The sequence below is a fragment of the Ambystoma mexicanum genome, chromosome 7p, assembly GCF_040938575.1.
Source record: "Ambystoma mexicanum isolate Mex_15411 chromosome 7p, UKY_AmexF1_1, whole genome shotgun sequence".
In the NCBI taxonomy this organism is placed as follows: domain Eukaryota; kingdom Metazoa; phylum Chordata; class Amphibia; order Caudata; family Ambystomatidae; genus Ambystoma; species Ambystoma mexicanum.
In genome coordinates this window covers 600,766,598-600,780,237 of record NC_090939.1, presented here as the reverse complement: position 1 = coordinate 600,780,237, position 13,640 = coordinate 600,766,598, and the positions used below count along the sequence as shown (strand labels likewise).

Here is a 13,640-nt window from a genome sequence, read left to right as displayed (position 1 = left end):
GTGGCTACGACCATCAAGGCCGCCAACGCCCTAGCTATCGTGGGGTTCCGCCAGATGGGCAACAGCGTTTGCCTTTGTCGCCGTGGTTGGCTCAAGGCCCCCAACTTTCGTCAGGAGGTTCAGACAAGTGTTTTGGACATGCCCTTTGACAGAGATCATCTTTTTGTGTAGGCTGTAGGTGAGTCGCTACAAGTCTTCAAGGCGGAGACGGCTATGTGCCCTAGGTACGCTTCAGCAGCGACGGCCGTCCTTTCATTCTGGAGGCAAGTCTGCCCGTTCTTTGAAGGGTTACGACGGGGGCTCCTCTTCTTACCGCCAACCCTCCCGGTCCTCGGCCCAGGAGAGCAACTGGGGCCACTCCAAGACCTTCAGAGGAGGATGGAGTCGCTGCCAAGGACCCAAAGGTGGCCCGTCGACCTCCAAACAAGAATGAACCGGCTGGGACGTCGGCACCCCACCCGTGTACCCCGGTGGGAGCCCGGCTGGTGAACTTCGCCGGCGTGTGGAAGACCATCTCCAACGAACGTTGGGTGCTGGACGCTCTCGCCCACGGACACACTCCAGAGTTTCAATGGAAGTGTACTTAATACCACCGATGGCCCGGCAGGAAAACCACATCCCTCAACTGCTGTTGGAAGTTCGGGCCATGCTCAAGAAAGGGGCGATGGAGCTAGTTCTAAAGTGACTCCGGGGCTCCGGAGTATACTCACGGTACCTCCTCGTACGAAAGAAGACCGGGGGCTGGAGACCCATTCTCGACCTGCGACGGCTGAAAAAATGCATAAAGTACCAGAAGTTCTGAATGGTCACTCTTAAACACATTCTCGGACAACTGGAAGAGGGAGACTGCGTACTTTCACATCCCTATTCACAAGGGACACTCCAAGTTTCTGCGCTTCGCCATTCAGGGGGTGCATTACCAATTCAAAGCCCTTACCTTTGTGCTGAAATTGGCATCCAGAGTCTTCACAAAGTGCCATACGCCAGTGGCGGCCCACCTTCGACTGCAAGGGATTCATGTCTATCTCTACTTGGACGACTGGCTCATCCTGGCCAGATCAAGGGAAGTCACCGTCGACCACACAGTGAGGACCATACGCCTTCTGATGGATGTGGGGTTCTCAGTGAACTATGCGTAGTCCTGCTTGACTCCATCCCAGGATGCGCTGTTCCTGGGGTCCCGTCTCAACATGGTTTCATGCCTGGTGTCACAGTCGGAGGAGAGGATAGCGGCCATCCTAGGCAAGTGCAAGGGCTATTAGAGATGAATATCGCAACGCTGAGGACCATAGTGTCTACTCTGCATGATGTCCTCATGCATCTACCTCATCCGACTCTGCAGGCTACGGATGCGCCCACTGCAGGAGTTCCTCGATGCCCGTTTGATCCAAGTGTCAGGAAGCTTCCGGGACAGGATCACGTTCGACGAGTGCTTCCGTCGAGCGATAGTGGTGGGGCGTGCGCTCTCATCTGTCTGGAAACGCAGATTTCTGGACCCCAACACACCAGGAGACGGTGACGACAGACGCCTCGCTGGAAGGATGGGGAGCTCACACCGGCAGTCTCCACTTCAGAGGCCTGTGGCTGCCGGAGGAAAAGATGTTGCACATCAACGTGCTGGAACTACGGTCAGTGTTTTGGGCCCTCAAGTCGTTCCTTCCGTCCCTCAAGGTCAAGATGGTGCGGGTCTTCACAGACAATACCACCACAATGTTTTACATCCGTAAGCAGGGGGGCACCAGATCCCCAGCGCTCTCCAAAGAGGCACAGGACCTATGGCACTGGGCCGTCGCTCAGGGGCTGTTCCTCATTCCGTTTCACCTTGCAGGAGTAAAGAACACCGTTGCCGACTCCCTCAGCAGGGAGCTTCGCTCTTGCCACAAGTGGGAGCTTTGGCAGGATCAAGTGAACCACCTGTTCCTCAGATGGGACAATCCCCAAATCGACCTGTTTGCGACGGCGATGAAAACTAAGTGCCAGAGGTTCGCCAGCAGGTTTCCCCAGGCGGAGAGCATGGGGGATGCATTCTCATTCCCCTGGGACGGCCTGTTTCTTTATGCGTTCCCTCCGTTGCTTCTTCGACTCAAATGGTCCCGGTGCAGGATGATCCTCATCGCACCAGCGTGGCCGAGCAGATCTGGTACACAGACCTTCTCGGCATGTCGGCTTCCCCTCCAGTCAAGCTGCCAGTCGTCGCAGTTCTTCTCGCCAGGGAAGGAGGTGCAATTCTGCACCACGACCCAGGATCGCTGAACTTGAAGGCCTGGCTCCTGCAGCGTTCGAATTCGGGGGTTACGATCTACCTGCGGACTGTAAGGCGTTGCTTGCCAAGGACAGGGCATAGTCTATGCTAAAATGCTACGGACATAAATGGAAGAGGTTTGCGGTGTGGTGCGGTACACAGACGATCAGCCCTCTAAGAGTCGTGGCTCCGCAGGTGCTACAATATTTGCTGTTGTTGGCCAAAGCGGGACTGGCTCTTGCCTCCATCGTTCATCTGGCAGCTATTTCCCGTGACACCAGATCTCCGGGACGGTTGTCGTTGTGGCCACACTGTCTGGTTAAGGGGTTCGTCCAGGGACTGTTCCCCGGTGAAGGCTCCAAACCCGGTGTGGGAGCTCAATGTGGTACTGACTAGGCTCATGGGCCCACCATTCAAACCCATGCAGACAGTTCCACTGAAGTTCTTGTTGTGGAAGACAGCGTTCCTCGTGGCCATCACCTGTGCACGACGGGTGGGTGAGATTCAAGCCCTGTCCTGTAAGCCGCCTTACTTGACTTTTCACAAGACAAGGGTGGTGCTGCGGATGCACCCCTTCATGCCCAAGGTGCCGTCAGACTTTCATCTAAACGAGTCCTTGGTGTTACCTGTGTTTTTTCCAACGCCTTTGTCGCCCGCTGAAAGGACTTTGCACTCGCTGGATGTGGCTAGAGCGCTGAAGTGCAACCTGTTCGCTTGAAGGTGAGCTTGGTGAGGAGGTAAGAGATGCTTATGTTGAGCCTTGCCACTTCCTGTGGTTGTGCATGTGTACTGCTATGTATTCTTTATTTATTTTTTTGTGTTTAATCATTAAGATTTTTTACAAAGTGATCATGTTGAGTAACAGATTCTTTCTCACGGATTCTTTAAGCACAAAAAAAAGTTCTTTTAGTTGCTAGGTGTCTGACAAGGGGGAGTTTTGTGGCAGTAGTACAGAGTTTACATATTTTACGATGTTAAAGGTTTCCAGTTGCCATCGTGTTCCGCCCCCCCCCCCCTATTAACTTAGCCCAACAATTTTCTTGGTCACTTAAAGCAAACTCGCTTAGAATGTCCGGAAGATATGATGATCTTAAAACTCTGGTACTGGGACACTCAAGGATCAGGTGGCGAATTGATTCCGTTACTGATTGATCAGTACAAAAGCGACATTCTTTTTTCGATGATAAGCCTCTAATGAATAGGATTTCGTTTGTTTGTAAGAGGTTCAATCTCGCTCTCGTAATGAGGTCTCTCGCTGGTTTTGATGGAAATTTCTTAATGTAAGGCTGCACTTCGTTTAACCTCCTTGTATTTGGTGGCAAGTGCTGGATTAGTTTGTTTTGCGATGCTATTTCTTTAGTTTTGATCCAGTCCAGTTCTTTCAATTTATTTTGTATTTTTGTTGGATTTACGAACAGAGTTTCTTCGCATTCCACTGATGCTAGATATTCACAATTCCGGGTACACCAGATCTTTAACATTTTGTTGGTTCCACTTTTAATTTCTCTTAGTATCAAGTTGTAAATTGACTGATCTTCTGCCATTATGCATTTGCAAAATAGCATCAAGGAATTGATTTTTACTGTGCCTTCCAGAGATAGTAAACTTAGTTCCTGTCTTATCTCTGCCATAGAGGTGGAATCCGGCAGGGCTAGTATTGATCTCCAGAATTGTGCTTCAAGTTTCAGCCAAAATGTAGTTGGAAGAGTTGGCATTGCATCTGCCCCATATGTTAATGATGGAACAACCTTTTTTTTTTTGTAAAATTCCAACACAGGCAGTAACGAAAAGCGGCCAAATTTCCTGTTAATGGCTTTGCCTTGCCCAATCAGTTTCTTTACCTTCAGTTTTAAGTGCGTCTGCTTTGCATTTTCTTTTTTCGAGCTGTCCAAGATCACTCCCAGATATCTAAATTCCGGCACCTTTTCAATTGGTTCGTTCATCAGGTGCAGTGATATCTTTTCCGATTTTTTGGAACTAATTGAGATAATCATGAATTTTGTTTTTTTTTTCGTTTATCTCCAAATTGTTTGTCCTCATGTATTCCTCCAGACTGTTCAGCTAAGCTGCCGCTGCAATCCAATTGGAGTGTGATCCATTAAGATTAGATCATCAGCGTATAGCAGTCTATTTATATGGGCGCTTCCTATTTTGGGCGGAAAGCATCGAGTCGACAAGTTTACTTCTTGTAAATCACCCAAGAAGGCCAGGAAGAGCGCAGGCGCCAGGGGACACCCCTGCTTGACTCCTCTGGCCGTTGGAATAGCTTTAGAAAGGAGGCCTTGTGGAATTAACTTCACTTTCATGGTGGTATCTGTGTATAGCGCCTTAATTGGGTCCAGGATATCTTGTGGACATGCCCAGGCTTCCAGTTTTTTCCACAGAAGAATTCGGTCAACACGATCAAAAGCCTGTGTAAGATCAATGAAAATGACAAACAGCCTTGGGCCCCCTTCTAAGACTTTGCTCTTTAGGGCGCTCAGTAACGGAATGTTTGCCGAAGTCCCCAGGTTTTTTTTAAAGCCCGTTTGAAGGCAATCGCTGCACGGAGCTGATTTTGCCCATAAGTTAAATTCCTCCAAGAGCAAGGAACCAACGACTTTTCCAATACAGTCCAATAAGGCTATTGGCCTGTAATTTGCCGGGTCGGCTTTGTTCCCTTTTTTGTAGACGGGTACCACAATTGAGGATTTCCATGAGGGTGGGATAGAATTTAATGTTGCACATCTCTTAAAAATATCACTCAAGAGACATGCCCACTCGGCTGGAAAGGCTTTAAGATCTATGTTGGTTACGCCGTCTGGACCCGGAGCTCTAGAATTTTTCAATTTCATTATTTGTCTTATTTCTTTTTTGTCATGTAGCGGTCTCCACGCTGTTGGAATGGTCTCTTTAGCCGGACTTGGCCGTGTTTGCGTCTTCTCAAAAAGCGTTTGGAAGAAATTCACCCATGTCCCTTCTCCGATGTTTGAAATAAACGCTGGCTCAGATGGAGAAGAGGCCGTTTTTAAGAGAGACCAAAAGTCTCTGTATTGTTAGCTGTTATTGCAGTTATGATGTTCTCGGCGTCTTGTTGGTATAAGGCCAAACGATGGTTATGAACCCAGGTTTTATATTCTCGTTGACCTTTGTTCGCTGCCTTGATTGCGAGTTGTGTACCTAGTTTACTGGCTTGTCTCAATTTTTGCATTTCTCTCTTTTTAGTCGCCACTTACACGAACATGTTATCTTTTGGGATCCTTATTTCCAGTTTTATGGCTGTATATGAGTAGCAATGGAGAATAGTCGATCTGTTTTTCAGAGGTAAGCTCTGACTGGGTGTTATACTTTGACCTGAGGTCACAGATCGCTGCTGCTGATAGCTTCAGTCTTGTGCGTTGATTGTTGATACATAATGGTAATTCCCCCTTAGATTTTACCGTCCTTTTTCTGGGCCACGTTGCACAGAGGAGAGTGTGGTCACTTGCTGCTGTTTCGATTACTTCAAATGCCGTCACAACTGATAGTAAGGTTGTGGATATAAAAATGTAATCTATTGTGGCCCTTGTAGACTCTCCTTTCCAGGTTGGCAAGCGAGAGGGATCTGGGAAAACACTGTCTATGTTGTGCATTTCTCTAGATTTCATCAATTTGAGCCAAGCCGTACCTCTTTTAGCTGTTGCGCTCATGGAATCGTGGGGTGCTAGCTTGTTTGAATCTTGTATGCACGTGGCGTTGAGGTCACCACAAATCAAAAGGTAGGGTGCCAAATGGACACCTATGGCTTCGTCAATTGCGCTTTCCAGCATTTCCAGGTACTCTAAATCAGTGATGGTCGCCGGGTTCCAATAGGTGTTTGCAATTATAATTACTGGTGGCTTGCCTTTGTCTCCTTTCTTGATACCCTCTAGCCATATAGCCTTGACCAATAGCAAAGAAGGGTTACTGATCAAGGTTTTTTCCAAAGTGCAGCCACTTCCCTGTCTGCAGGCTATCAGAAGCCCCGAAGATGGTCGTCCCCTCGGTCCTTTTTTTGCTGGAGAGAACGCTATTTCATAGCCATCCAATGTTGGTGCTTGTGTTAACCACGTTTCTTGGAGGCACAGTAGGTCATAGTCTGCTAATTTTATAGGTCCTTGTGCTGTCAAATGAGTATGGCCTCTGGTATTCCATGAGCCTATACGGAAAATGTGCCTGTGTGTTGCTTCTTTGTCGTTGACGCCACTCTTTATATTTTGATCGTTGGGTTGCTATTTTAGATTTCCTTTGGAGGGCTCTAGGTAGCCAGGACCAAATGCTGTGAGACAATTTTGACTCTATATTAGGTCCATTGTTGTCTTTGGCTGCTACTTTCTTTATGGTTCTCGTTATCGTAATGACTTTGCTTTTATCACTCCCTCTTCTGGCACTTCTGTTTTCTTGCGTCTCATGCTTATTGTTGTCCACGCTCTTGTCATCTTCTTCTGAGAATTGTACAAAGTGACGATCCTGGATAGGTCCACAAAGTACTGTTTCGTTTCTGTCTTTTTGGGCCAGGATCTCTTCCTCTTGGTTTCCAGATCTGGTGGGTGACCTTTTTCCATGTCGAGTCCCTCGCTGAACTGACTTGGAGTTTCTTGCTCTTGATTTAAGCTCCTCGTCGCGCCTAATTTTTGGCGTCAAGGCTATCGACCTTGACGAGTCAGCAATGTCATAGCCCATTCGTAACAGCGATTTGGTCTCTTATTTCAACAGGTCACGCACCCTTTTGGAAGAGAGGTATAGGTGAGATATGGCCTTTTGATGTGTCTTGCTGGGGTCGACAATCAATAGGTCGTCCGTTTTAATAGATCTTAGTTTTGGGATAAAGGCAAAGAGCCTTAGAACTGACCCTCTATTCAGAATCACGTCATCTTCGTTCCCTGGGATCTGTTCCAATTTGATCACCCATCTCTTTTTCTCGGGGTCAGTCTCCTTCATTTTGATGTTCTCCTTTTTTCTTAGAGGCTGATCATTTCCCCTTTTCTTCTCATGTCTCCTGTTTTCACCTGTTACTTTATGCGTGTGATGAATACTTGGCGAAGCTCTGTTAGACCTTTTTAGGTCTCGAGGGTTCTCCTTTTGATGTAAATCCCGGGATTTCCTCCTGATTTCCCTCGGGATAGGTTCTTGTGGTCTCGCCTCTTGCATGCGATTGCAGTATTCCGATGTGCCTTGAGTCCATCCATCCTTCTTAGCTGTCTTCTTACATCGATCTTCCAATGTTAAGAAACCGTCAGCTTTAGTTTTTTCCCTAGGCTCCTTTGTCTGTAAGGAGGTCGCAAGTGTGGGGGATGAGATAGCCTCCCCTCTATTTCCATCCATTATATGTTGACTTAGGTTCATGATTTCCTTGTCTGCCAGGAAATCTTCTACCGACCTTGGGGAGTCTGCAGGTCTAAAAATTACCTTGGGATTTTCAGTTTGTGGTACAGTTTCTTTCTTCTCATCCATGGTCGGTTTAGGATCACCTTTGTTGGAAGTACAAGCTGTGGGTGTAGAGGATCTAATAGCCTTCGTGATGAGAACTTTTTTAAACATTGGGGCCAATGGAGCTTCATTGCCCGCCAGCACGATCGTACTTGTACCTTCTTTCGTAGTTGCTTTTGTTGTTTTCTCACCGGTAGTTTGATCACGTTGTCCCAATGTTACTTTTCTAGACTTTATTGCACTTAGGTTGTTTTGTCGACTCTTCTGTAATACACTCCTTCATATTGCTACTACACGGGCCCCAGATACTTGAATTTTTTGTCCACACGTTGTAGTCTCCTCAGTCAGATCAATTTTTATTTCTGTTTGAGTGCTACTAGATATTTTAGTTTCCAGGTGTCAGATCACCTTGTGTGGATTTGTCAGAGGAGGGTGATACTAGCCTACCTGAGAGCAGCGCAGCCTCCAGTTGCTCTCGTGCCAGGATATGAGCCTCCAGGCAGATTCGTTTTTTGTTCATTGTAGTTTCAATGGTTGTGTGGTCTTTTAAACTGTCACTGATTGTTTCATATAGCTTTAAGAATGGATTTAAAGCTATTGTAATTGCTGACATTATCGAAAGCATGTCACCTTTCTTCGTTGGTGTGTCTGGAGGTGACAGGTTTTGTTGGCCATTGCTTCTTGTTTTCTCTTGGAGTTCCTGTATCCTGGGCTGTCTCATCGGTTGATAGATGCCCTGGCTCCCCACTGCCCCAAAAGAATGTCTAAGAGGATCCCGTGGTCGTACATTTTCATTTATGGTTGAAGAACCTATTAAAGGTAAGTTTACATTTTCTTTACTACTTTTTTGAGGTCTTTGTTGAAGGTTCTCCAAGCTTGCAGGGTCTTTTAGGTTTACTTGGGTCGATGTCCCCTTGTTCGTCACTGGCTTTTTCACAGGTGTTGTATTTGTTCCTGTGTTCATGTTTTTCTCACCAATTTGATCTTCAGTAAGGGGCTTATCGTTTTGTGCCATGATCGCAGGATCTTTTTGACTTATTGGAGGTGAATTCAAGTTTTCAGAACCTGGGCTTTGGAAGGGTGCTGTGGTTGCTCCTGTCGATCTGTTTTCCTCGTAGCTGCGTTTTTCCGTCCTGGACGCTGTGGGGGATGAGACTTTAGGGGCTACGAGTGTGGTAAGATTGTCTGTGGGCCTGCTTTTGTTTGGCCTGTCGCATCGCCCCTTGACGGTGTTACATCGTCGATTTGGCTGGTTGGAGCAGAGCTCAACTTTGATCCCACTTTCTTGCTTGGTGTCAAAGGCCTTTCAATTAATTCCTCGGGTCCCATGTTTTCTTCTCCTCTTGTAATATCTGGGGGGTCTCCCCGAGGAGTAGAGTTTGTTTGAGGCTCTGGCTCATTCGTTCTACGATGTTTCGAAAAAGGCCAACAAACCTTAACAGCCTGGAGGATTTCTGCGTCTGAAAGTTCCTCTATCAATGGCATGTGTGTTTTGTGGGAAGGTTGGAAATAGTTTTTTAAATTATGTCTTCCATTTCGATCCCCATTTTGCTCTTTGAGCATGCTATTGTTTTGGGGCCCCCAACGGGATATCGCTCGATTTGGTACTTTTCCTTTTAAATTTCTTTTTGGTTCGGCTTTGTTTTTACTCAGTTCCTATTATTCTGTCTTTTCCTAGGTTTTCCCCTATTTACTGTGTCAACCTGTTGCCTTTTTCTTTTTAGGCATTTGTTTCTTTCGACCGCCAGGGAGTCCGGGGCTCCTAGCTCCTGCTCGCTCTCCGTCGGGTTCACCTGGTCGGCCCTGACCTCACAGGGTATCTGGGGAAGGTGGATCATGGCTTCTCAAGACTGTTCGTCCTGCAAACACCTGGATTTGTTTTGGATTTGTAGGAGGGGCCCTCGGGAAGAGCTCCTTTCCTTCTTCCAAGTTTATGTTTGGAGGCGGGGCTCTAGGGGGCAGCCCCACCTCGTTAGCCTCCACGGCCCTCTCTGGCGTGGGCTCCTTGATGGGGATTCTATCCCTTCCCTGCACCTCGAGCAGCTTCCAAGATGCATTTGCCTGGGGTCGCAGAGTCGAGGCGGAGGAAGCCCCCCCCCCCTCTCCCCCTCGTCCTCCGCTGCTGCCGGCTCCACTCCGTGCCCCTCTTCTCTCCATACGCCAGTCCCAGTTACCACCACAACCGTCGCCAAGTTAAGAGCCACCGGGCTGGTGGGCTCTGGGTCGCCAGCCACGCTGGGGGAGGGCAGCGCAGGATTATGCTGATTTGGCAGGGGGGTGGATACACTGGGTCATTTGTCTGTATCGCGCTTTGCCTGGGTGACAATGTTAGTTTTGAATGGTTCGTGCTTTCATTAGGTAGCGTGATAAGTTTTATGAGGCAATTGTGATCGCTCACCTCTTTTGCCAGAGACTGGCTTGGCAATCACAGCGTCCGAGCCTAGGCGTAGTCGAGAACTGCGTAGTCTCCTGATGTCGTCTTCAGCTTCACACACAGAAGGTATAGGGATAATTCCTTCATGCCTTCCTGCCTGCATGACTGAACCTACTCAGCACCTACTCCACTCCGCTGGAGAATGGAGTTTTTGACTGTTGAATTTGCTCTGCTTTGCTCCACCCACAATAGACACTGCAAACAGACTGCTCCAGAGTAGACTGCAGGACTGCACCTACTCAGCACCTACTCCCTATTCTTTATTCATGGGCATGTGAATCCATGCCAGACCCCATGCTGGAGAAGGAACAAGTTACTTACCTGTAACTGTTGTACTCCAGCATCGGTCTGGCATGGATTCACATGCGAACCCTCCTACCTGCCCATCTGCGGTTCTTCTCTTGGTCCTACTGCCACTTTACGTGCTACCAAATCTGAAGATGGCTGCCAGAGGAGGGGCTTGGGTAGAGGGCAGGCATTGACTAGGGGCAGTATGACCCAGAGCTCAGTGATTGGATTGGTTGTTGGGAAATACAGTTCAGAAATGAAACTTAAACAGATTTTTTCTGTTACCGAGGATTCCCAGCCTGATGACGGGGAATATTCATGAGCATGTAAATCCATGCCAGACCCATGCTGGAGAACAGTTACAGGTAAGTAACTTGTTCCTTTCTTAGAAGTGGTGGATTTGTCGCACGCAGATGGCCTGCTCTGGTTTGTGCCCCCCATGCAACTGGCTAGCAATAACTCTGGTTACATTTTCTCTTTGGTCAGGCGAAGACGCAGACCTATGCAGTGAACTGTTACAGGAATCGCTTGATGCCCTCCGAGCCCTGCCAGAAGCATCCCTTTTTGATGAAGGCACTGTGTCCTCTGTTTGGTTGGAAGTTGTGGAGAGAGCAACTAAGTTTTTAAGGTCTGTATTTTTGTCTGACTTGAGTAAAGAAATACAGAATGCTAAAACTAACACATTTTTCTACTACTTCCAAAATGTATTTGTTTCCTATATAATATTGCTGGATGTTTAAACCGATTTATGGAGAGACATATGCAACCTAAGGGCTGCTCCATAAAGTCCCCACTGAATAAGATTGTAACTTCTCATTCTAGCCTGGCGCGAGATGCTCCTTTTTGGGTTCTGCTTAAGTGTTTATTTGCAGATCCATTTAGTATGAAAAGGTGCACATGCTACCCATTTAGTATGAAAAGTTGCACATGCTGTTAATAGCATTTGAAGTTAAAAAGCTGAGTGGTCTTTAACATGATGGAAATGAATAAAGCGGCCTAGATGTGTTCTGTGAGTAACCAAAGGGTGTTTCGCCTGCTAGTTCTCGGGGACTAGTCATCCAGGTGGCCACGACACGGCCATCGCTTTTGGATCCAGTTCCTGGGGGTGGACCAATGCGGGAGGATCACCTGGGTGAGAGGGGGTGAGGCAGCCAATGGTAAGACACTGCATCCCCCCCCCCCCCTTTTTTGTTGATCTTCCCCATCCTATTTTTTAGGATACTCTGAAGTCCCAAACCCCCCACCCCCTTTTTACACAAACACTGGGCCGAGGAAACTAACTCTCATACATTGTACTGGACATGTTCGTTTTGTCTTTGGCGGGTTTCAGTGCTGAAACCCGCCTCTGGCTCCAGTGTGTGGCAGGGCAGGAAGTGAGGGAGGTGCCCAAAACTCCCTGGCCTTAGTCTCCTTGGTTACTTGAATGCGCCCAGTGCTGATTGGCTGGCTGGTTGTCCTTGCAGGACATGCCTCCCTGCTGTGAGTGACAGCTAGGCTGTGCATGAATGGGAGAAACCTGCATTAAAGGCGAGGCTTCTTGAACAGCACACAGTTGACCACTGGACGAAACATCTGATGAATCATGAAGAGAAGCTTGCTGCATCCTCATGGACCGTTGAACTGCCCAGTGAAGCCCTGCTGTCCTGAAACTGATTTTCCGAATCGACTAGAGAAGCTCCGGAGAGGATGACTTCTTCTCTTGGGTTAGTGGGACCAACTATAACCCCAAGGCAAATTTTGCTGGAAGACCTTCCCCAACTGGCTGTACTTCTTTGCTGCTGCTGGAACCGAGTGCCAGGGGTCCTGAAATCCGTAGGCGAGTGCAACGTCTTTAAGTTGGACCGAAGCCGGACGAACCAAGGTCGAGTCACCTCACCAGAGTCCTGGACTCAAGGAATAAAGGAAGCCCATCAAGTGTACAAGATCCGCAGTGGTGCTATTTGTGGGTAGCTGCAATCGCGAAGTGCAGGTGAACTGAAGAGCCCGTAATTGCCGTCGACCTTCGAACTGCAGTGCAGGAGTCCTCCAGACGTCCTCCCTCTTGTCACCACGACGAAGGCCCAGGATCTGCAACACTGCAAAGAGAACAGAAGCAAGCTGGATGCTCGTCTTCTAAACTAAGGTACTGTGCTTACTAAGGGATACTTCTCTCTTTTGTCTGTAGCTTGCATTATCTCACTTCAGACTTGCAGTAGCTGCTTTTTGGAGAGTTGATCTCGGCTCTGACTTTCACAAACCTAACAGCTTGTGGCCCAACAGTGATTTTCTACAAGCTCTCTAACTTTGTGCAAGACTTTTGTGCAATCTAAGAAGTGCCTCTGCTCCATAGACCTTGTTCAAATTGATTTTGGCTGTTATGGCTCCATGCAGACTCTTCTGACCCATTGACTTTGATTCTAACTGTCCCTCATAGGTGGTACATTGGTTTAACTAAGTATTGCTGGGAAAGGTTTTATCTAGACTTCATTGGGAGATTGAAAAGTGCTGACATGCTCTGAGAACCTGTTAACCCTTTTCCTTCCCTAACCTTTTCCTTTTCCACAACCTCAGAATTTTACCAAGTGCAAAAGTGATGTGTAAATGCCAATACTGTCCTAGTAATTGAAGTCACCTCAGGGTGTAGGAAGTGTATACGAAGCATTTCTAGTATCTACTTGCTTATCTTGATTCTGAGAACGTGTTATGAAGTGTATTTTTATTGTTGCACAGTGCCCCTTTTAAAGAGTGCTTATTTAAAACTGACTGTTAAATCATTATTTTACGAGAAAACCTTGAGTGTTAGTGTTATTTGGATACTTTTATGTGTGGAATTCTATGCTACAGCTCTACAGCTCACATTTACCCCTCTTGAGATAAGTCTGGCTGCTTAGTCACTCTACCAACTTGAGTAGTACAGGCCTAGGCCTATACCAATAGGTGGGTTACCTAATACCAATAGGACAAGACTGGTGTAGTCTCCCACAGGGTTACTACATACAATCCTGCCCAACACCACCCACCCAGCTTTTACACAGTCATCTGTAAGGTCAGGGAGACGAGGCGTCTGTCTCATCTTGATAGCGCTGCAGTGGCCGCCCAGTCCGTGGTTCTCAGAACTGTTAAGATTGTCCAATCAACCACCAGTTCACATCCCAGTGGAGCCGTTTCCACTACTATCCCAACAGAGGGGGTGGTAGTCCACCCCCTCCCGCAGAATTTAGCCCTTGCAGCCTTGTTCCTAAGCACGTAACCCTGCAGCACTTCTATTTA

At 47.6% G+C, this 13,640-nt stretch overlaps 1 protein-coding gene across 4 annotated transcripts in view; it reads left to right on the top strand.

Moving 5' to 3' along the window:
• HERC2 (HECT and RLD domain containing E3 ubiquitin protein ligase 2) overlaps positions 1–13,640 on the top strand; it is a 2,956,340-nt gene that overhangs the window by 218,778 nt on the left and 2,723,922 nt on the right. For all 4 annotated transcript variants that reach the window (XM_069636605.1, XM_069636607.1, XM_069636603.1 and 1 more), the window contains exon 7: positions 10,878–11,019. In XM_069636605.1, coding sequence (XP_069492706.1) covers positions 10,878–11,019 — 142 coding nt within the window. The remainder of the gene's footprint in view (positions 1–10,877; positions 11,020–13,640) is intronic.